The 22215-nt window shown below is 43.0% G+C and overlaps 1 protein-coding gene across 4 annotated transcripts in view; it reads left to right on the top strand.

Moving 5' to 3' along the window:
- raf1b (Raf-1 proto-oncogene, serine/threonine kinase b) overlaps positions 1-22215 on the top strand; it is a 95637-nt gene that overhangs the window by 18690 nt on the left and 54732 nt on the right. For 3 of the 4 annotated variants that reach the window (XM_072280342.1, XM_072280340.1, XM_072280341.1), the window contains exon 2: positions 21373-21598. In XM_072280342.1, coding sequence (XP_072136443.1) covers positions 21395-21598 — 204 coding nt within the window. In that variant the 5' untranslated portion in view covers positions 21373-21394. Of the gene's footprint in view, positions 1-13650; positions 13736-21372; positions 21599-22215 lie in introns of those variants that run through there. The other variant, XM_072280343.1, reaches the window with a different exon arrangement.

Here is a 22215-nt window from a genome sequence, read left to right as displayed (position 1 = left end):
TGCATTAGATTAACTGAATACCCTGCAGAGCTCTGCTGAGAACTGACTTGGCTCCTGTTAAGTTCTAATGACATCAACTGAAAATAGAATGGTTTAAAGTCTGCATTGAACCCTGAAGGAGCTCTGCTGGGCAGATTGAAAAGCTGATTGTTTGGTACAGTTGCTTTGCTGTCCACTTAATTACAGGTGCCTTTGGATTGTCTGATATTTTATTCCAAGTTTTAAGTCCAGTTTGTTTTAAAAGAAATGGTCTTTGCCAGCTCCCTACTTTGACCTCCGCTAAAATGGGCATAAGTTTTTAAAGTTTAAAAATACTAATTCCATGGCTGACTCCATCACTGTTGTAGTGATTGACTTATTGAGGTACAGCGTGGAATAGCCCTGCCGGCCCTTCGAGCTGCGCCACCCCGTAACCCCCAGTTTAATCCTGGCCTAATCACGGGACAATTTGCAACGACCAATTAACCTACCAACCAGTACGTGTTTGGACTGTGGGAGGAAACTCATGCGGTCACGGGCGGAACCTACAAACTCCTTACAGGCAGCTGCGGGAATTGAACCCGGGTCGCTGGAACTGTAAAGCGCTGTGCTAATCACTACGCTACCATACCACCCCATGGTGGTGAAGCACCGAGCAGAGCTTGGAGAGCAGTTCCCCTAACTACAGGTACTGTATAAGGAAGGGGGCAAGTGTCTTAACGGGTACTTTTGTTGATACTGATAGACCATTAAGCTTCTACATATCTGCCCAATGGTTCATAGCATTCCTTGTTTACTTGAATGCCTGTGAACTGTGACAAGTATTCAGTTATTCATGGACAGTATTAAACCATTGGTATTTCAGAAGTCTGAAATAACTTGACCCGTGTAATCCCCATAATGCTTGTTCGAAGGTCTTGATAGGCATGTTTCTTTCTAGAATTAAACAAAGATGAAGTGTTGGGGATGCTCCTGCTTTAAGCATTGTATCATGGAAGTGGTTCCTCACCATCAGTGTAGGGTCTAACATCTGAGAACCAGCAGCTTGCAGTATGTCAAATTATACACACAAGATACTGCAGATGCTGGAAATCATAGAACCATAGAACATTACAGCACAGAAACAGGCCTTTTGGCCCTTCTTGGCTGTGCCGAACCATTTTTCTGCCTAGTCTCACTGACCTGCACCTGGAAATCTTGAGTGTTGCTTATGTCAGACAATCTCAAACAATCTATTGAAGTTGCTGTAGCATTGAACTAGGATTTTGAAAATAACTTGGAAATTGTGTAGCTGAGGTGGTTGATGGTTGGGTTGAGTTGTTCTCCAATCTTGGTGGTTCATTTGCAAATATTTGTAAACAGACATGTAGACCTCGGTTCTTTTTATAAATGCGGGCAAAATTCCAGACCGTAGTGCATAGAGTTCGCTGTGCAACCAATCAGCAACGAGGACCCACCCCTCAACATCACAATTGAGTTTCCGTTATGACCAATCAGCTGATTGATGTATATAAAGGCCAAGCATTTGGACACGCCGCAGATTACCAGCACACTGACGATGTCTCCTTGCACAGTGACAGAACGTTTGCAAATGAACTGTCACGATCACAGAGCAGCCCAACTCAACCAAACTGGGATTTCTTCTGGGATTTGTTTTTTTTTTAAACACTTTACCAGCCATGATTATTTTCCTTTCCTTCATCCCACATTGCATCTCCAAAATACATCAATTTCTGCTGGGGACCATCATACCAAAAGAATAGATAAGCTTTATTCTGCCTATGAGTGAATAGCTGGTTCTCTTTGTCTGGGATTTTGAGGCATCTTCTGTAGGATTTGTCAAATTCCAGTGCAGTTTATTGTCATTCAGTCATATACATGTACGTATACTGCTAAATGAACCAATGTTCTGGACCAAGGTACACAGAACAGTACATATAACATACAGACTCAGCTGGAGACACAGACACACACAGTAAGATGTATTTATGACACTGGTTAAAAAAATAAACAGTATAACGCTTCTGGTACTTCATATGTGACGAGACCTGGATGGTGGCAGGGAGTTCAGTAGTCTCGTGGTCTGAGGGAAGAAACTGTTTCCCGCCCTAGCAGTTCTTGTCTTAATACTGTGGTACCTCCTGTCTGAAGCTAGGGGGTCAAAGAGATGATGGGAGGGATTATTGATAATGTTCTGGCCCTCTGAATGCAGTGCTGCTGATAAACATCTCAAATATGTGAAAGAGAGACCCTGATAATCCTCTCAGCTGTCCTCGCAGTCCTTTGTGGGGATTTGTGGTCAGATGCCTCGCAATTTCCGTGCTAGATGGCCAGTATGCTCCTGATGGTGCTCTTGTAAAAATTAGTTAGTATGGGAATCAATCCTCAATTGAATCAGTTCTCCTCCTCACAGCTTTTACAGCGGTAAATGGCATGACGAGAACCAATATTCTTTGGATACTTATTAAATATTCACAGTGACATTCTTTAACTTGATCAAATTTAATATTCTGTTGCAGTTACAGACTCGTAGACTATAGAAACAGGCCCTTTGGCCCAACATGTCTGTGCTGACCATCCAGTGTATATATCTATGTTGATCCCATTGACCCACACTTGTCCACACTGTACTGCACCTCAGCAATTCAGGTATGCATTCAGGTGCCTCTTAATCTTGTAAGAATACCTGCTGTCCACCAAGTTCTTGGGCAGTGCATTGCAGCTTCCAACCACTTTATAAGTTGAAGTATTTTTTTCTATCTAAACCAGGTGTTAATTACCTAGGGTCCCAGGACCCCTCAGGTAATGGTAAGGCTCCATGGTGTTAAAAACATTGGGAACCTCTGACCTAAACCTTATTCCGTATAAACCTCTGCATGCTTCTCCCACGTTAGTCATCTGATTACTTCAGTGCACCTTCTTTCTCTGTTGATTTTGGTCTCCCAGAGGCAGTTTCCAGTCACCACCAAAGTGGGCTATAAGATTATTTCAAACAGCTACCACTCTGTCTGTCTGAGATAATCTTTGAATATATTTTTCACTGATATTGGTGCTCATTCCCTAGATCTACGTTTATGTCTTGATTTAAAATGGTTTTGCTATATAGCATAAACTGTTCAGGAACAGCTTCTTTCCTGCCGCCGTCCGATTCCTAAATGGACATTGAACCCATGAACACTACCTCACTTCTTAAAATATTATTTTTGTTTTTGCACTGTTTTAAATTTATTATCATGTATGGCATTGCACTGCTGTCATTAAGTTAACAAATTTCGCGATGTATGCCAGTGATATTAAACCCGATTCTGAAGTTTTGTTCCAAAGTGTGGATACAATGCCTTCAAAGTTTACAGTAAGCTTTACTATCAAAGTACACAAATGTCACCATATACAACCATGAGATTAATTTACTCAGCAAATCTATAGAATAGTAACTATAACAGGATCAACCAGAGTGCAGAAGACAAAAAAAGCAGTACAAACGCAAATATAAATAAATAGCAATAAGTAATGGGAACTTGAGATAAAGAGTCCTTAAGGTGAGATCATTGGTTGTGGGAACATCTCAGTAGATGGGCAAATGAATGTAGTTATCCCCTTTTGTTCAAGAGCCTGATGGTTAAGGGGTAGTAACCGTTCTTGAACCTGGTGGTGCAAGTCCTGAGGTTCTTGTACCTTCTACCTGATGGTAGCAGTGAGAAAAGAGCATGGCCTGGGTGGTGAGGATCTTTGATGATGGATGCTGCTTTTCTACAGCAGCATTTCATGCAGTTGTGCTCAATGGTACCCATGACGTACTGGGCCAAATCCACCACCTTTTGTTGGAATTTCCATTCAAAGGCATTGGTGTTCCCATACCAGGCCACAATGCAGCCAGTCAGTACATTCTCCATTACACATCGATAGAAGCTTGTCAAAGTTTTAATATCATGCTGAATCTCCACAAACTCGTAAGGTAGAAGAAGCACTGCTGTGCAGTGGTTTCACTGTGAATTAGTTTGAATTTCATTATTGAAAACTATAGTTTATATGGACACCATTTTGTACAGACCCTGTCAATTTAGCAGTGACCCAAATTCCAACATTTAATATCTTTGGCATTTTCAAGAGCAGACATGTAATACAACCTTGAATTTGTTACAGTTGGCTCTTTTGACATTGTTTTAAAACAGTTTGCACAGGATAATTATCATGATCTGAAACTACATGTAGACAAGCTTAACGTACATTTCAATGTATCATTCTTTGATGTGAGAGCACTTTACCGTAAAACCTTGCATATTTACCCAAGATACCTGTATTTTGGTTAGTGAATTCAGTGCTTCTATAAATAAGATATTTATTTGTAGGAGGAGGTGCTGGCGGTGGGTAATGTTAACACAGCAACACACATCAAAGTTGCTGGTGAATGCAGCAGGCCAGGCAGCATCTGTAGGAAGAGGTGCAGTCGACGTTTCAGGCCGAGACCCTTCGTCAGGACTAACTGAAGGAAGAGTGAGTAAGGGATTTGAAAGTTGGAGGGGGAGGGGGAGATCCAAAATGATAGGAGAAGACAGGAGGGGGAGGGATGGAGCCAAGAGCTGGACAGGTGATAGGCAAAAGGGATACGAGAGGATCATGGGACAGGAGGTCCAGGAAGAAAGACGGGGGGGGGGGGGACCCAGAGGATGGGCAAGGGGTATATTCAGAGGGACAGAGGGAGAAAAAGGAGAGTGAGAGAAAGAATGTGTGTATAAAAATAAGTAACAGATGGGGTATGAATGTTAACACAGTCCTGGAGTCAGGTTATATAATTAGTTTCATTTTATCTGTAGCGCAGTAATTGTAAGACAAATTGAAACTTTTACAGTTTGTTTATGAATATTTAACAATGTCTAATTGGGGTAGGCACATTTTATTTCTAAATAAAATGCAACCTTGTTACAAGGATTTCATCAGTGATTTTTTTTGCAGTAATGTAAATTTGTGGTGATTTGTGCTACATGTGTAAATTTTGAAAGAAACCAAGGTTGCTATTAATAGTGAAATTATTTGCTCCGGTTTCAGCAAAACCTAAATGTATTTTTCACATGTAAATGTTTTTCCCTGATGATGGGTCTCTGCCTGAAACGTGGACGATTTATTCCTCTCCATAGATGCTGCCTGACCAACTGAGTTCCTCCAGTATACTGTGTGTGTTGCTCTAGATTTCCAACATTTGCAGAATCTCTTGTGGTTATGTATTCTTTTACAATACAGTGTTTAAGATTGTTACAGATAATAAAACAACGTTCTTTATGTTAAATGTCACATAAAATAGTGATACAAAAGTGAGTCAGAAGTGTAAGAGCGGAACATGTTTAATATTTCATTATGCCTTTGGAATTTTTACTAATTATGGAAGGTAGGCTGTGGTGGCCATTTTATGTGGTGGCATATCTCATTGGACAATTTATTTCATCAGAATCAGGTTTTTGTCATGAAATTTGTTGTTTTGTGACAATACAGAGCAAGACATAAAAAAAATTCTATAAATCAATAAAAATTAAATAGTGCAGGAAGGGAATGTTGAGGTGGTATTCATGGACTGTTCAGATATATGATGGCAGAGGGGAAGAAGCTGTCCCCAAAACATTGAGTGTGGGTCTTTAGGCTCCTGTACCTCCTCCCTGAAGGTGGTAATGAGAATTCACCCATTAGCTTTTGAGATTGGGATTGTCGGGCAGTCAACTATTCTAGCTTGGTTAAATGAAACTATCTGCACCATGTTAAACCAATCTGTTTCACTAAAATAATTCTGCAAATGCTTTTAATATGGAATCAGGTAATAGTCAAACAGCATCTCAGAGTAACATTTCTAGTTGCATACCTTTCATGAGAACTGGGAAAGGATAGAGGTGAAGCAGGGAAAGGGAGATAGACGGGGGACGGGGGAGCTGAAGGGCTGTGATAGGTGAAGGGCAGGAGAGATGGAATAGCTAAGATGGTGATGGAGAAATGAAAGTAGGTGCTAGGCATCCAAAAGAAGGGAGAAAACTCTACAAATGATAGAGATAATAAACGGGGTTGTCACCTCAAACTTTGAGTTAGCTATCACTATGAGTTTTCCATCCTATTCCTAATTTGACTCTGTTTCAAAGTAAATTTATTATTGAAGAGCATATATGTCCCCATATGCCACCTTTGCAGTTCGCTTACTCGTGGGCATACTCAGTAAATCTAATAACCATAATAGAATCAATGGAAGACTGTGCCCAACACAGGTGTGACCAGTGTGCAAAAGACAACAAAATGCAAATACGAAAGAAAAAACTGAAATAGTGATGATAAATAAATAAGCATTAAATGCAGAGAACATGAGATGAAAAGTCTTTGAAAGTGAGTCCATAGGTTGTGGGAACAATTCAGTGATGGGACAGTTGAAGTTATCCCCGCTGGTTCAAGAGTCTGATGGTTGAGGGGTAATAACTGCTTCTGAACCTGGTGGTTAAGTCCTGAGGTTCCCGTTGCCACCTCCTTGATGGCACAGCAAAACGAGGGTATGACCTTGGTATTGGGGTCTCAGATGGTGAATGCTGCTTCCCTGTGACAACAGTCCATTGAGACGAGCTCAGTGGTGGGGAGAGCTCTACCGCTGATGGACTGGGCCGTATCTGTTACTCTTTGTCGGATTTTCCATTCGAGAGCACTGGTGTTTCCATACCAGGCTGTGATGCAGTCAGTCCATATACTTTTTACCAGCTATCCTGATGGATACAGCCTGACCTGCAATGTACTTCCATTTATTTTTGATTTGTTTCAGATTTCCACCATTTATAATATTTTGCGTTTGGAATTTATTAAAGTGTTTCCTGAAAAGTCACCTAGAATAGAACCAGCGCAATTTAAAGAAAAACACTTGTACGTTTCAATTGTATTTCAGAAATGTAAACACATAACGACATCATTTCCTCCTGGCCTTTTTGAGCATTGAATTTTGCTGGGGTACTAGTGTTGCTGTGTGGGACGAGCCAAGTAGTAGAGAGGGAAGTATTGGATTTTTTTTCAGTCCTCTCTTTGGTCGTCATCTAGCTGTGTACATTTGTTAGTGTGATCAGTATACTGTTGTCATTTGCTTGAGAAAATGTGGTCGGGGTGAGGAAGAGTATCAGTTTGGATGTTATGCACCCCCATCATAAATAAATAACTCACAATATCTAATCTTGCTGCAGGGTCAGGGCCACTGTGTATGAAATATTCCCTCTTATTGATATTTTGTCAGTCTCTCCCCCAGGGTAAGAGAACCTAAAACTAGAGGGCATGGGTTTAGGTGAGCAGGTACGATTTAAAAGGGCATATTTTTTGTACAGAAGGGGTGGTGAGCAAATGGAATAAGCTACCAGAGGAAATTGTAGAGGCAGGAGCAATTAAACCAGCTGAAACACGAGGAATTCTGCAGATGCTGGAAATTCAAGCAACACACATCAAATTTGCTGGTGAACGCAGCAGGCCAGGCAGCATCTCTAGGAAGAGGTACAGTCGACGTTTCGGGTCAAGACCCTTCGTCAGGGCTAACTGAAAGAAGAGTTAGTAAGAGATTTCCTCCCGCTCCCACTTTCAAATCTCTTACTAACTCTTCCTTCAGTTAGTCCTGATGAAGGGTCTCGGCCGGAAATGTCGACTGTACCTCTTCCTAGAGATGCTGCCTGGCCTGCTGCGTTCACCAGCAAATTTGATGTGTGTTGCTTAAACCAGCTGAAAGACATTTGGATAGGTAGATGGATATGAAGGGTTTAGAGCAGGGGTCCACAAACCCCTTACTTAATGGTATTGATCCATGACATGGAAAAAAAAGGTTGGGAACCACTGGTTTAGAGGGATTTGGGCCAACACAGGCAAGTGGGACTAGGTTAGATATCCATCTTGGTCGGCATGGACTAGTTGAGTCAATGAACCCATTTCCATGAAGCACAAGGCTATGATTCTCAGAAGAAGGCCAAAGAAGTATTTTGGTTTTGTTCGTGACCCTGACGACAGCTGCCTTTGCTGCATCATGCAGGCTGCTGTCGACTTGCATTTTATTTAGACTGTTGTCGGCGTTTAAGCAACGTTTAGATAAGCAGCAAGGAATTATATGGAAGTGTTTTGTAAGGTCCTGCAGGAGATGATTATCACAACTGAAAACATGCTGAAGTGGAGGTAACGTTAGTGCAGCTGGGTTGAAATACTAAACCAGGGTGCTGTCCTGAAGACCGGCAGCATAACGGGCAGTAGATAAGCTCATACTAAACAGGGAGTATAACGAGAAATGCATTAGAAATGTATTATTGATATGGTATATGGAATCGAGTTTTCTAGGGATTTGTGATGGGACCTCAGCATTGCACTTAGTATATTAATGAGCTGGATGAAGATATTGATGTATCCAGGTTTGCAGATGACATTTATTTAGAAGGCACAGCAAGCTTTGTGGATGGGAGTGTAAAATTCGGCAGATCTACGGTAAGGTAAGGATTTTCTCGTGCCTTTCATGCCCTTGGTACGTAACAGCCATTGATTTGTGTTGTAATTTGGTCTCTTGCAACATAGAAAATATGACAGTCACTTGCACACAAGAGGTTCCTATAATAAACAGTGGGATAATAACCAGATAATTTGTTTTAATCTTGTTGGTTGAGAGATAAATGAGGGATAATATTTAACCTAGCAAGGATACTATGAATAACTTGTCTGTCCTTTGAACAGAATGAGTTCTCTATCATCATGGAACATAGAAAACCTACAGCACAGTACAGGCCCTTCGGCCCACAAAGCTGTGCTGAACATGCCCGTACCTTAGAAATTACCTGGGGTATCATCTGGAATCAGGTTTATTATCACCGACATATGTTGTGAAATCTGTTGTTTTGTGGCAGCAGTTATGTGCAAGACTTCAGATCTTGTATGTCACAAGGTGATGGTGAAATGGAGGGGGGGAGGGATGAAGTAAAGAGCTGAGAAGTCGATTGGTGAAAGAGATACAGGGCTGGAGAAGGAGGAATCTGATAGGAGATGACAGAGGCTATGGAAGAAAGAAGAGGGGAGCACCAGAGGGAGGTGGTAGGCAGGTGAGCGAGACAAATGGGAATGGGGAATGGTGAAGGAGGGGGTGAGAGTCATTACTGGAAGTTTGAGGAATCGATATTCATGCCATCAGGTTGGAGGCTACCCAGATGGAATATAAGGTGTTGTTCCTCAAACCTGAGTGTGGCCTCATTGCAGCAGTAGAGCAGGCCATGGATTGACATATGGGAATGGGAAGTGGAATTAAAATGGGTGGCCACTGGGAGATCCAGATCCTTCTGGCGGATGGAGCGTAGGTGCTCAGAGAAGCAGTCTCCCAGTGTACGTCAGATCTCACTGATATACAGGAGGCCACACTGGGAGCACCAGGCACAGTTTACGACCCCAACAGACTCACAGGTGAAGTGTCACCTTGCCTCGAAGGACTGTTTGGGGTCCTGAACGGTAGCGAGGGAGAAGGTGTAGGAGCAGGTGTAGCACTTGTTCCGCATAGGGAGTGATCCCTGCAGAAAGTTTGGGGGAGGGAAGGTGTGCTTGGTGGTGTGATTCCACCAAGATGGGAGTGATGCCTTGAAAAGGTGCCATCATCATTAACGACCCTCGTCACCCAGGGCATGCCCTCTTCTCATTGCAACCATCAGGAAGGAGATACAGGACCCTGAAGGAACATACTCAACAATTCAGGAGCAGCTTCCGTCCCTCTGCCATCCGATTCCTGAGTGGACATGGAACCTCACTACTTTTTCACTACCTATATAAATTAACTGTATATATCCTAGACTGTTCAGAGATCTGATGGTAGAAGAGAAGAAGCTGTTCCTAAAGCATTGAGTGTGGGTGTTCAGCTTCTGTACCACCTCCTCGATGGTGGCAATGAGAAGATGGCCTGGGCGTTGAGGGTCCTTGATGATGGATGCTGCCGTCTTGAGCCACCTCCTTTTGAAGATGCCCTCGATTGTGGGGAGGGTTGTGGCCATGTTGGAGCTTGGTGTGTCTCCAACCCTCCACAGCCTCTTTTAATCCTGCACACTGGAGCTTCCATAACAGGCGGTGATGCGACCGGTCAGAATGATCCCCACCGTACATCCGCAGAAATTTGTGAAAGTCTGTGGTGACATTCCAAACCTCCTCAAGTTCCTTATGAGGAGAGCAACTTCTCTGATTGCATCCATGTGCTGTGCCCAAGACCTTGAAGCTGCTCACACTTTCCACTGCTGACCCCTCGACGACGACCGGTTTGTGTCCTCCCAATTCCCCCTTCCTGAAGTCCTTGGTCTTGCTCATGTTGAGTGTGTGAGACCATTGTTAAAGACACGCATTCCGCCAGACAATCTATCTCACTCTGGGCTACCACCTTATTTATTTTATGGTTCCATCTGAAAGTGCACCTTGGCAGTGCAGCACTTCCTGCGTAATGCAGTAAATGCCTAGATCTTACTTGTGTGTCTCTGAAATTCAATTTGTTTCTACGACGTTCAGATGTGTGAATGCTAGAGATGACATTGAAAACGGGGGTGGGGGGTATCTTACCTTAGATGTGAGATGGACATCAGAAAAGTTTCCAAATGGGGAAAGACTAGGCGTCATGGAAGAGCAAAGAAACTTGTGCATTTGCATAAGGTTCAGTAAAATCTAGATCCCCTGCACAATTTGTGATTCAAATTGGTGTTGGGATTTTGGTCTTTCCATCTGTGGGTTGGGTTTCAAAATATCATGATGTTTCATTTGTGCCAAGTTTTGCTTTGAATCCCAGTTAGAGTACTGCGTTGAGTTTTGTGCAAAGATCCCATGGGGGAGGGGCGCAGGCAGAGGCCATGGCAAAATAAAATGCAGCCTTGCTGCAGTGATAACCTGTTTTACAAGTTTAAATTATGAGAGCAAGTTGCATGACTCCAGTTACCAATTCCCGTGAGTTTAGAAGTTTGAGTTTAATATTATAGTTGCACTCAAATGCATAAGGATTTTATACTGTATTCCCTCTCACAGTGTAGTTCTCAACACTGAGCTCGAATCTTCAGAAAAGGGGTAGGCCAATTGAAAGTGAAATCACAAATACTTTTCTACACAGAGAGACTTAGAACATAGAAATTTATGGCACATTACAGGCCCTTCGGCCCACAATTTTCTTCTGACCATGTAACCAACTGTAGAGACTGCCTAAAATTTCTGCCTAGACCTGGACATCTGGTTGAACTCCCCAAGCAAACATGGCTTGTTAGTCAATTTAAAATCACCAAGATATGATCAATATAATTTTGTGCTAGTTAATAATATCCACAGGTCGTGATGCAAAGAAAGACGAAATGGGGTTGATCTATATCTTGATGAGTGCTGAAACCTACTCAAACATTTGATCACTTTAAGTTCCTTTATATCAGGGGTTCCCATCCTAGGGTCCACTGATCCCTTGGTTAGTGGTAGTTGTCCACGACATAACTAAGGTTGGAAACCCTTGCTTTGTATGAACTGGGTTTACCCGAAACATTTCAGAAACGATCAGGCAAGGCTCATAAAGATTATGTTATTTAAAATTCTGCATTGAATGTGTGGGTCATTTTCGGTCAGTCTAGAACGGAGGGCTCATTCCCCTGTCACTTAACCTTTTTGTTCTGCATAATGTGGACTCGGAAACACTGATGATTAGCTGGTAATAGACTTCATTCTGATGAGCACCGTTATAGAAATCACAGAAGTGTTCATACCATTGTGGCGTCACGGTAGCATAGTGGTTAGTGTGACGCTATTACAGCTCGGAACATTGGAGTTCATTTCCAGCGTTATCTGTAAGGAGTCTGTCGTCCTCGCAGTGGAACATGTGGGTTTTCTCCGGGTTCTCCAGTTTCCTCCCACAAGACCCCTGGTTAGCAGCCTAATTGGTGGTTGTAAATTGTCCTGTGATTGGACTGGGGTTAAGTTGGTGAGTTGCTGGGTGGTGCGGCTGGAAGGGTCTGTTCTGCGCTGTTTCTCAATAAATGGGCACTCTTGCTGAATCATCGAGTATACCTTTTCCTTTCATTGTAATCGGTGCCTACTTAATGCTTCAGGGGCTAATTACGTTTCAGGATGCATTTGAAAGCTGACATCTATTGTCCATCCTTAACGACTCTTGAGAAGTTTTTGGGGTGAACCAGTACTTTGAATTGGTTCAGTCCTTCTGGTGAAGGTGCTCCCATGAATCTGTTGGGCAGAGGATTCGGTTAAAATGACAATGAAAGCACAGGGATAGATGAGCAAGTCAGGACTGTGTGTGACTGAAGGAGACCGTGTAAGGCCAGGGGTTCCCAACTTTTTTTATGCCATGGACCCTGCCATTAACTGGGGAGTCCATGAACCCCAGGTTGGGAAACCCTGACATAGACGGTGATGTTTATGTGCACTTGCAGCTCTTGTTTTCCTTGGTGGTAGAGTGTAGGTATGGGAGATAGTGTTGGAATAGATAAGGTGATTAGTTGTTGGTGCATTTTTAGATGGTGGACACTGCAGCCAGTGTGCATTGATGGTGGAATGAATGAATATTGAAGGTGGTGTATGGTGAAATAATTAAGCGAGCTGCTTTGTGCTGGGTGCTTCTTGAGTGCTATAGGAACGGCACTTGATTAATTGACACTCCATCTCAATAATTTGTACATTATTAATGGTGGTAAGAGGCGAGTTCCTCCAGTAGGACCACAACCTTGTCGTTGGGTTTGGAGGCTTGCGTGCCTCAATGACCCAGAGAGCTGTGTTGTCTGGAGTCAGTCGAGGCTTTATACTCTGGCTCTTGGTAGGGTCACCCATGCCAAACGGGTCATAGGGTGGGGGCCAGGCTGGTCCTCCGGGTTTGGGGGTTCAGCTCAGGGCTAACAACCCTGAATGGTAAAACAAAATTGTTATGGAAACTGTCATGAAGAATCTTTCTACATCTGAGTGTGGCAATATTCCTGAATCTCCACATGACTGACAGTCATGAAAGCCTACTGACATGAGGGGGAGGAGAAGATGGCGGTGCGACGCAGTGCGCTTGGCCGCTCCAAAATGATATCGGTATTTGTTAAGTAGGGGCCGTGCACAATCCTGATTTGATGGAGACAGACGTGAGAAGCATGGAGGAACATCTGGAGAAACTTCTGAAATGCCTACTTCGCTGCCACTGCTACTGTGCGATCGAGAATCTCCGGAGGGGAAGGCCCCAAATCCTCAGCTTTGCCTATTGCCTATTGCTGGGGCCAGGGTCGAAGCTCTCGGCAGAGTTGGTGCTTGGTGTCAGAGGCTCGAAGTTTTCGGAAGAACTCAAGAGTCGGCTGTGGTTGGGTGCTTCCAGGGTGCTGCATCGGCAAGTTTGCGGCGCTGGAGGTTCATGGCAGGGAGAGTTTCTCCCTTCGACCGTCTGCATGAGATGATGGGACTTCCGAGAGACTTTGAGACTTTTTTTTTTTACCGTGCCCATGGCCTGTTTTTTTTAATCAAATTATGGTATTGCTTTGCACTGTTGTCACTATATTTTATAATTATGTGGTTTTTGTCTGTTTTTTTAGTCTTGGTTTGTCTTATGTTTCTGTGATATCCTACTGGAGGAACATTGTATCCTTTTTTTAATGCATGCATTACTATATGACAATAAAATAGGACTGCGTGTCCTCATAATCTAATCTAATCTAAAAAAATGATGAAGGAAGTCCTGAGCACCACCAGAGATGAAGGACCTTCATTGCTTCCCTAAACTCCAGAGGTGTAATGGGCAGTAAGTAATAACAAGGTGAGTTACTTGCTGCAGGATCTGCTCGTGTGCTCACAGTATTTAAATTGCTGATCTAGTTGAGTTTCTGGCCAATGGTGACCCACAGGGTATTAATGGTAGAAGGAAGTTAGTATACTAAAATGTCGAGGGTAGATAGTGACCTGTTCTGGGGGGAGATTTGTTATTCTCTAACACGTTTGCGGTATGGAGGTTACTTGTTATTTACCGACCCATGCTGAGTGTTGTCCAGGACTTGTTCCGTAGAGACATAGAATACTTGATTTGTTGAGGAGCTACAAATGAAACTGAACATCCTCAATTCTGACCTTACAACAGGAGCAAGGATATTGTTGATGAAGCTGAAAATAAATGGTGAGGACCAGTGTATGTACACTTCATAATTCCCCAAAATTGATCTGGACTACGCAGTAACTACCCTGATGAATTCTGGTGATGTCATAGGGCTGGAATGATTGACCTCAAGCAACTTCAATCATCTTCCTTCATGCAAGATAAGCATTGGAATGTTTTCCCTTTGATACCTTTTGCCTTCAGCTTACTACTGGGCCTTGATTTCACTCTTGGTCAAATGCTGCCATGCTGTCAAGTCCATTTACTGGAATTAAGGAATTAGAGCATTAGAATATTGGAAAGTTTCTGACAAGAACAGCCCATTCAGCCCAACAAAGCTTGCCAAATTCCTATTCATATATTCATCTGTGTGGGCCTTATAAAGTAGTCCAGGGCTAAGTGTTGGTGGAATAGGTTTAGGCATCAGTGATCAAATTATTGGTAAGAAAGTGTAACTTGATGACACAGTCCTCCTTTGGTGATTAATGATAGACTATTTATTAATGAACCGGATTGGAAATGTGAACAGGGCGTGCCTGGGCAATTTTCCTTATCGTTGCATAGTCCCAGTGTTGGAGTTGAATTGGCTCAAGTCGGAGCAGGTGGATTCATATTTGCATCGTTGAATATTGTATGTTACTTATTAGATCTGCACTTGAGGTTGAATGTACAGTTAGTTCACTGTGCATACAGTTTGCATCACTTCTTAAATATTCCTCTTCTAATTTTTTCACCAGTGTTGTTCCTCCTCTTCATGTTCCCAGAAGGAGGAATGTGCACAGTTGGTAATCTTTTCCAATGTATTGCCCAAATTGTCCTTTCTTGTAATGGCATGCTATTTATGGTGGAAAATATCAGAACTAAACCCAGTACTCTCTCCACTAAATACTTCCATGCACATTCCCACAGGAGTTCTGATGCTCTTCTGCTGTCTAGAGTAAAGGAGCAGAACTAAATATTTGTTCTTGCCTTGGCACTGTTCAGTTTAGTTAGCAATACTTGCCAGTACTAAATGCCTGTGAGAGGATCGGCTTACAGTCTCGCTTGCTGAAATTGGTTTGACTCCGTTGAAGTCGGTGTGGCTGAACTTGTAGAGGTATGAATTGTAAACAGCTATATACACAGACAAGTTTAGCACTGGCATACAGTGAAGAATTTCTCCTCTGATTGTCTCATACGAGGTGCCCAGCTAGAGGTGTTTGACATCTGCTTTCCTGCCTGCCACAATCCTTCATAAACATAGAAACATAAGAAAATAGGTGCAGGAGTAGGCCATTCGGCCCTTCGAGCCTGCACCGCCATTTATTATGATCATGGCTGATCATCCAACTCAGAACCCCGCCCCAGCCTTCCCTCCATACCCCCTGACCCCCGTAGCCACAAGGGCCATATCTAACTCCCTCTTAAATATAGCCAATGAACTGGCCTCAACTGTTTCCTGTGGCAGAGAATTCCACAGATTCACCACTCTCTGTGTGAAGAAGTTTTTCCTAATCTCGGTCCTAAAAGGCTTCCCCTCTATCCTCAAACTGTGGCCCCTCGTTCTGGACTTCCCCAACATCGGGAGCAATCTTCCTGCATCTAGCCTGTCCAATCCTTTTAGGATCTTATACGTTTCAATCAGATCCCCCCTCAATCTTCTAAATTCCAACGAGTACAAGCCCAGTTCATCCAGTCTTTCTTCATATGAAAGTCTTGCCATCCCAGGAATCAATCTGGTGAACCTTCTTTGTACTCCCTCTATGGCAAGGATGTCTTTCCTCAGATTAGGGGACCAAAACTGCACACAATACTCCAGGTGTGGTCTCACCAAGGCCTTGTACAACTGCAGTAGTACCTCCCTGCTCCTGTACTCGAATCCTCTCGCTATAAATGCCAGCATACCATTCGCCTTTTTCACCGCCTGCTGTACCTGCATGCCCACTTTCAATGACTGGTGTATAATGACACCCAGGTCTCGTTGCACCTCCCCTTTTCCTAATCGGCCACCATTCAGATAATAATCTGTTTTCCTATTTTTGCCACCAAAGTGGATAACTTCACATTTATCCACATTAAATTGCATCTGCCATGAATTTGCCCACTCACCCAACCTATCCAAGTCACCCTGCATCCTCTTAGCATCCTCCTCACAGCTAACACTGCCACCCAGCTTCGTGTCATCCGCAAACTTGGAGATGCTGCATTTTATTCCCTCATCCAAGTCATTAATATATATTGTAAACAACTGGGGTCCCAGCACTGAGCCTTGCGGTACCCCACTGGTCACCGCCTGCCATTCTGAAAAGGTCTGGTTTATTCCCACTCTTTGCTTCCTGTCTGCTAACCAGTTCTCCACCCACACCAATACCTTACCCCCAATACCGTGTGCTTTAAGTTTGCACACTAATCTCCTGTGTGGGACCTTGTCAAAAGCCTTTTGAAAATCCAAATATACCACATCCACTGGTTCTCCCCTATCCACTCTACTAGTTACATCCTCAAAAAATTCTATGAGATTCGTCAGACATGATTTTCCTTTCACAAATCCATGCTGACTTTGTCCAATCATTTCACCGCTTTCCAAATGTGCTGTTATCACATCCTTGATAACTGACTCCAGCAGTTTCCCCACCACCGACGTTAGGCTAACCGGTCTATAATTCCCCGGTTTCTCTCTCCCTCCTTTTTTAAAAAGTGGAGTTACATTAGCCACCCTCCAATCCTCAGGAACTAGTCCAGAATCTTAACGAGTTTTGAAAAATTATCACTAATGCATCCACTATGGCTACTTCCTTAAGCACTCTAGGATGCAGACCATCTGGCCCTGGGGATTTATCTGCCTTCAATCCCTTCAATTTACCTAACACCACTTCCCTACTAACATGTATTTCGCTCAGTTCCTCCATCTCACTGGACCCTCTGTCCCCTACTATTTCTGGAAGATTATTTATGTCCTCCTTAGTGAAGACAGAACCAAAGTAATTATTCAATTGGTCTGCCATGTCCTTGCTCCCCATAATCAATTCACCTGTTTCTGTCTGCAGGGGACCTACATTTGTCTTTACCAGTCTTTTCCTTTTTACATATCTATAAAAGCTTTTACAGTCCGTTTTTATGTTCCCTGCCAGTTTTCTCTCATAATCTTTTTTCCCCTTCCTAATAAATGTGGCTATTCCACTGTGAAGAGCATCTCAGCTATTTGTCTTTGACCAGTGCCCACAATAATACATTTTCCAGTCACATGCAATAAGCAGGAACCAAAAGGGGCATGGAAAAAACAAGATTTTTTTAAAACACAGCAAGAGAGTGCACTGCCAGAGGGATTAGTGGAGGCAGATTCAATTGTCACTTTCAAAAGGAGCTGAGTAAGTATCCAAAAGGAAGGAATTTGAAGGGCTGTGGGGTGACAATCTGTTCTTATTCTGCATGGAGTGTATTGATTTATGTACTGAGATGTGGCGCGGAATAAGCAGTGGCGGGAATTGAATGCAGGTCGTTGGTACTCGGAAGTGATGCGCTAACCACTACGCCACTGTGCTGCTTTCCAACCAGCCAAGTGGGCCCCTTTTATGCTGTAACCACCACTCTGTCATTATGCCCTCAACTTCCGAGCCCAGAGAGCTGAACAATATTGTAACTATTCACCCTCTGAGACCGGTGGGAAGTGAATTGGAATCTGCATGACCTATGCACGGTGCAAACCGTTTACAAGGGTGTCAAAGAGATGAAACTTCAGTGCAGGCAGTTTAGAAGACTGTTGTGCCATTCAGAGTAATATTGCAGTATATCTTGTGACATTCCTGTAGAACAGGGGTTCCCAACCTTTTTCATGCCATGAAGCCTTACCATTAACTGAAGGGGTCTGTGGACCCCATGTTGGGAACCCCTGGGAATGTACTTCTGAGGATGTGCTGCACTATGACAGGAGTTGCTTCTGCATTAAAGCAAAGTGATGTAGTTTTTGGCATTGAGATGGATAATTTCTTTCAATATAATGGCTGGCACTGATTCATTGGATATGTTAGTGTCTAGATAGATACTTATTATTGATCTCAAAGGACATTACAATGTTTTTGTTTTGGGTAGTTGGCAGGCACAGATAGAGAAAATCTTTTCTATTTGATATAGTTTCCTTATTTCATCTTTCCCCGAACATACTGGTGCCAAGAGTGCAAGCACCCTCACTTTAGTCAATACTATTTGGTTTGGTGCCACATCTTCTCACGAAAAACGAAAACTGTCAAGTCAACAGGAAAAAAAGTTGGCAGTCTACCATCATGGCAGGACTTGAATGTGTCCGGGAAAAAAGAAGCAGGCAGGAAAGTGGTTGCAGATGCCTCTCGCCCTGCAAGCTGCCTTTCCCGAAGGCTCCCTTCTGAGAAGTGCTGTAGGGCTGTTAAAACAAAGACTTCATGCCATGTTATAAGCTTCTTTCTTCAAGCAATTGACCTGATCAATCATTCTAGTTATCCCTCCACCCTCTATTACTCAGGCTGTGTCCACACGAGACCGGATAAATCCGTAACCAAAGTGATTTCTCTTCGTTTTGACCTTCCGTCCACACTGAAATGGCGTTTTCCTCCCCCCGAAAATGGAGCTTTTCTAAAACACTCTCCAGAGTGTTTAAATCTGAAAACGTCAGTTGGCCGTTGTGTGTACGGAGTAACCGGCTAATTTTAAAACCGCTGTCATGACGTTCCGGAACAAATGGTGGCGGCAGCCCGGCATTTCATTGTTTTCTTGAACGCGACCTCCAACACCACAACAATATCGGACAATAGATGTGTAACAGCCTAATGTAACATTGTATGGAAATACAAGATAATACTGATGCAGACATGTTTTATACATTTAACAAGGTGCTTTATTAATGTGTTGCTTGTGCAAACATTCAATAGATGCAATTGTCACTTTTGCCCAGTAACTCGTTTTATTGCACATGTTAAACACAGCAAAGTAATACACAAAGATATAGCAAAAGTAAAGGCAAACAAATGAGGTAACAGCAAATTTCACTTTTGCCCAGTAACAAGCCTTATTGCATTTAGTTGTAGCTGTCCCTTTCATCGGTGAAGAGACTATGGCTGTAGGAAATGTTTCTGGACAAACGCGCACCAAGTCTTTCATTTGGCAATTTCCTTTTAAGTTTTTCTAGTCTGTAACTAGACAAACAGGCACCAAGTATACTGTTTCCTCTTCGCTTGTTTTCTGTAGATGTGTCCTGCGCATGTCCAGTAGGAGGAGATTTGCCCAAATACCCATTTTAATGTGGAAGGAGGTATTTTCAAAAACGCCTGGTGTAGACGCCTATCGTTCTTACGCGAAACCGGCGTTTTCAAAATTATCCGGTCTAGTGTAGACGTAGCCTCAGTCACTGCACTGTAAGACCTCAAACCACTTTTGTATAATACTGTTACATGCTTGTATTTATATTCAATAGAAATCCTCTAAGTTTTAAGTGTGTTTAAGAATGTTGTTTGGATTTAAATGTGTATCACTGAGAATAAATGAGTTGTGTTTGTTAGCTGGAAGCATCTTCTCCTTGTTGGGGGGGAGGGGGTGGGGTTGCACCACTCAAATGGTGGGTATTGGCAGGTAAACTCGCCGTGGAGAATGAACAGGGAAGCACACTGGTCTTTGAAGATTGGGAGTTAGAGTATAATCTTCCTTTAGTGAGGGTACTTGTGACTCTTTATATTCGACAGGGATTTTAGTCTTCGTGTGAGTTTAGAACTCTGTAGTCAGCAAACCCAACACCATCACAGTACAGACGCAGGCACATCTGTACTCGAATCTTTCTACAGATGCACAGCAGACAGGATCTGAACAAGCTGCATCTCTGCTTGGTATGGAAATGGCACTGCGGCAGACAGGAAGGCAAAACTGCCCAACGCGTCCCCAGCGCCACGCTACCCGCTGTCAAGGACATATATACAGAAAAGTGCCAGTAACGTCGTGAAGGATTGCACCCACCCTGCTCATGGACTGTTTGTCCCACTCCCTTCGGGGAGGAGAAAATATAGCATCCACACCAGTAACAGCAGTCTCAAAACCAGTTACTTACCCCCAAGGCTGATCAGGATTTCCACTCACTAACCCACCTCCCCCCACACACACCCCCAACCACCAATACTTTATTATTTCCTGTCAGACATCTCATGTTCAGACACTCCTGTGCCTAGCGTCACTTTATGGCCATTTAATCAGTCTATGGATATAAGCTATCTTATCTTTAAATTTATTGTCTTTTTTATTATTATAGTGCTCTTTATTGTATTTTTTTTGTGCAGGAGTAACAATTATTTTATTCTCCTTCACACTTGTGTACTTGAATGGACATTAAACAGTCTTGAAATTCCTAATTCATGTGAATATATATGGTGAATAAAGTTGATACTTGATTTTTTTTTCCCCCTCCATACCCCCTTCCCCTCCATTCCCCCCTCACTCTTCTCATTCCCCTCCATCCCTCATTCCCTCACCACCCAGCAACCCCCAATTTAAACTCCTCTTGCGCTCCCAGTACCCGGCTTTTCTAAGACTAGCCAAATCATGCAACAATTTACAATGAGCAATTAACCTACGTCTTTGGACTGTGGGAGGAAACTGGAGCACCTGGAGGAAACCCACGTGGTCACAGGGAGAACGTAGAAACTCCTTGCAGGCAGCGGCGGGAATTGAACCCTGGTTGTTGGTACGGTAAAGCGTTGTGCTAACCGCTACACTACCGTGCCGCCCCAGTTATTTTTTTCAAGATTGACCTGTTTAAGTAAATTCTCTACAATGCTTGGAATCTGTGTAAGCTGTTAGAAGAACTTAATCAGATGTCACAGATGTTCAAGGATGGTGAACACTGCCGCAGTTGTGCTATTGTTCCCTGGATTTTGAAGTGTGAAGTAATGACTGATGTGAAAGTTACGCCTGGTTGGCTTTACTGATTTTAAAAAGATATATATATTTGGCAGCTAGATCAAAAATGCTGAGGTACTGGGAAAACAGAATTTAAACAGACTGTTGTTACAGAGTCCAGATCAAGTTGTTGAATTTTGAAGTGCATGTTATACTTGAACCTTCAGTTTGGATCTTATTTTGAAATTGTAAGCCAAGAAGCCATTTTTGTTACTATAAAATCCACCTCTGAGGAAGCAAATAGTTGAATTTATTCTTCTGGTTCCAATTGAAACTAAATGAAATTTATAAGCACTAGTTTTGTTCTTGCACCTGTACATCAAACTTAATCGTTATTGATGTGATGCTTGTTGACATTCGAATACTGTAGCAATGTTGAATTGTGCTGTGATCTGTATTTGCTTTGTTTACAGGTCACCTGTGCGCCTGACCAAAATGGAGTACAATTTGGGTTTCTGGAAGTCCATCAGTAACGGCTTCAGTGCGCAAGATGTGTTCCACGACGTCGCGACAAGTGTCTCTCCCACTTTCACGCACCATTTTGCGTATCGCCGGGAATCGGAGGAGGGCAAGCTGGCGGATGCTTACAAAGCAGGAGGCACCATTCGGGTTTACTTGCCAAACAAGCAGCGCACTGTGGTAAGTTCATGTTCCGTGTCTGGCCAGCTGAACAAGGGTCACGTTTGGAATTTTAAATGATCTGCAAAAGGGATTTGTGATCAGTATAATTTTATGTACACTCAATGGATTGTTATCAGTTTCGAACGTTGCACTTGGTACTTTGGAGGAATTAAAATATGGTCATGCAGCTTAAGATGTCTGGTGTAAGATTTGGCATGAATGCTGACTTCATAACTTGCTGGGAAATACTCAGTTAGCCTGGCAGCATCAGTGGAAAGAGGAAGAGAGACAACATTTGAGGTCAAAGTCTTTTCATTATTACTGAGAAATGTTGGGGAAAAGCACCAAGATTTCTTTCTTTATTTAGCTATACCATGTGGAGAGGCTGTTCCAGCCTTTGAGCCACGTCGCCCCCGCAACCCCTGACAAACCCAAGTAACCCTAACCCAAGCACAGGACAATTCACAATGACCAGTCAACCTAGCTGGTATGTCTTTGGACTGTGAAAGAAAAATGGAGGTCCTGGAGAAAGCCCATGCATTGCACCGGGGTGGGGGACACTTACAGAGACTCCTTACAGAACAGTGCCAGAATTGAACTCCCTACTCTGGGATGTAAGGAATGAAAGGGGAGGT

This window comes from Mobula birostris, chromosome 16, assembly GCF_030028105.1.
Source record: "Mobula birostris isolate sMobBir1 chromosome 16, sMobBir1.hap1, whole genome shotgun sequence".
Classification (NCBI taxonomy): Eukaryota; Metazoa; Chordata; class Chondrichthyes; order Myliobatiformes; family Myliobatidae; genus Mobula; species Mobula birostris.
The sequence above is the reverse complement of the archived record's forward strand: the minus strand, read 5'-3'. Positions and strand labels throughout refer to the sequence as shown.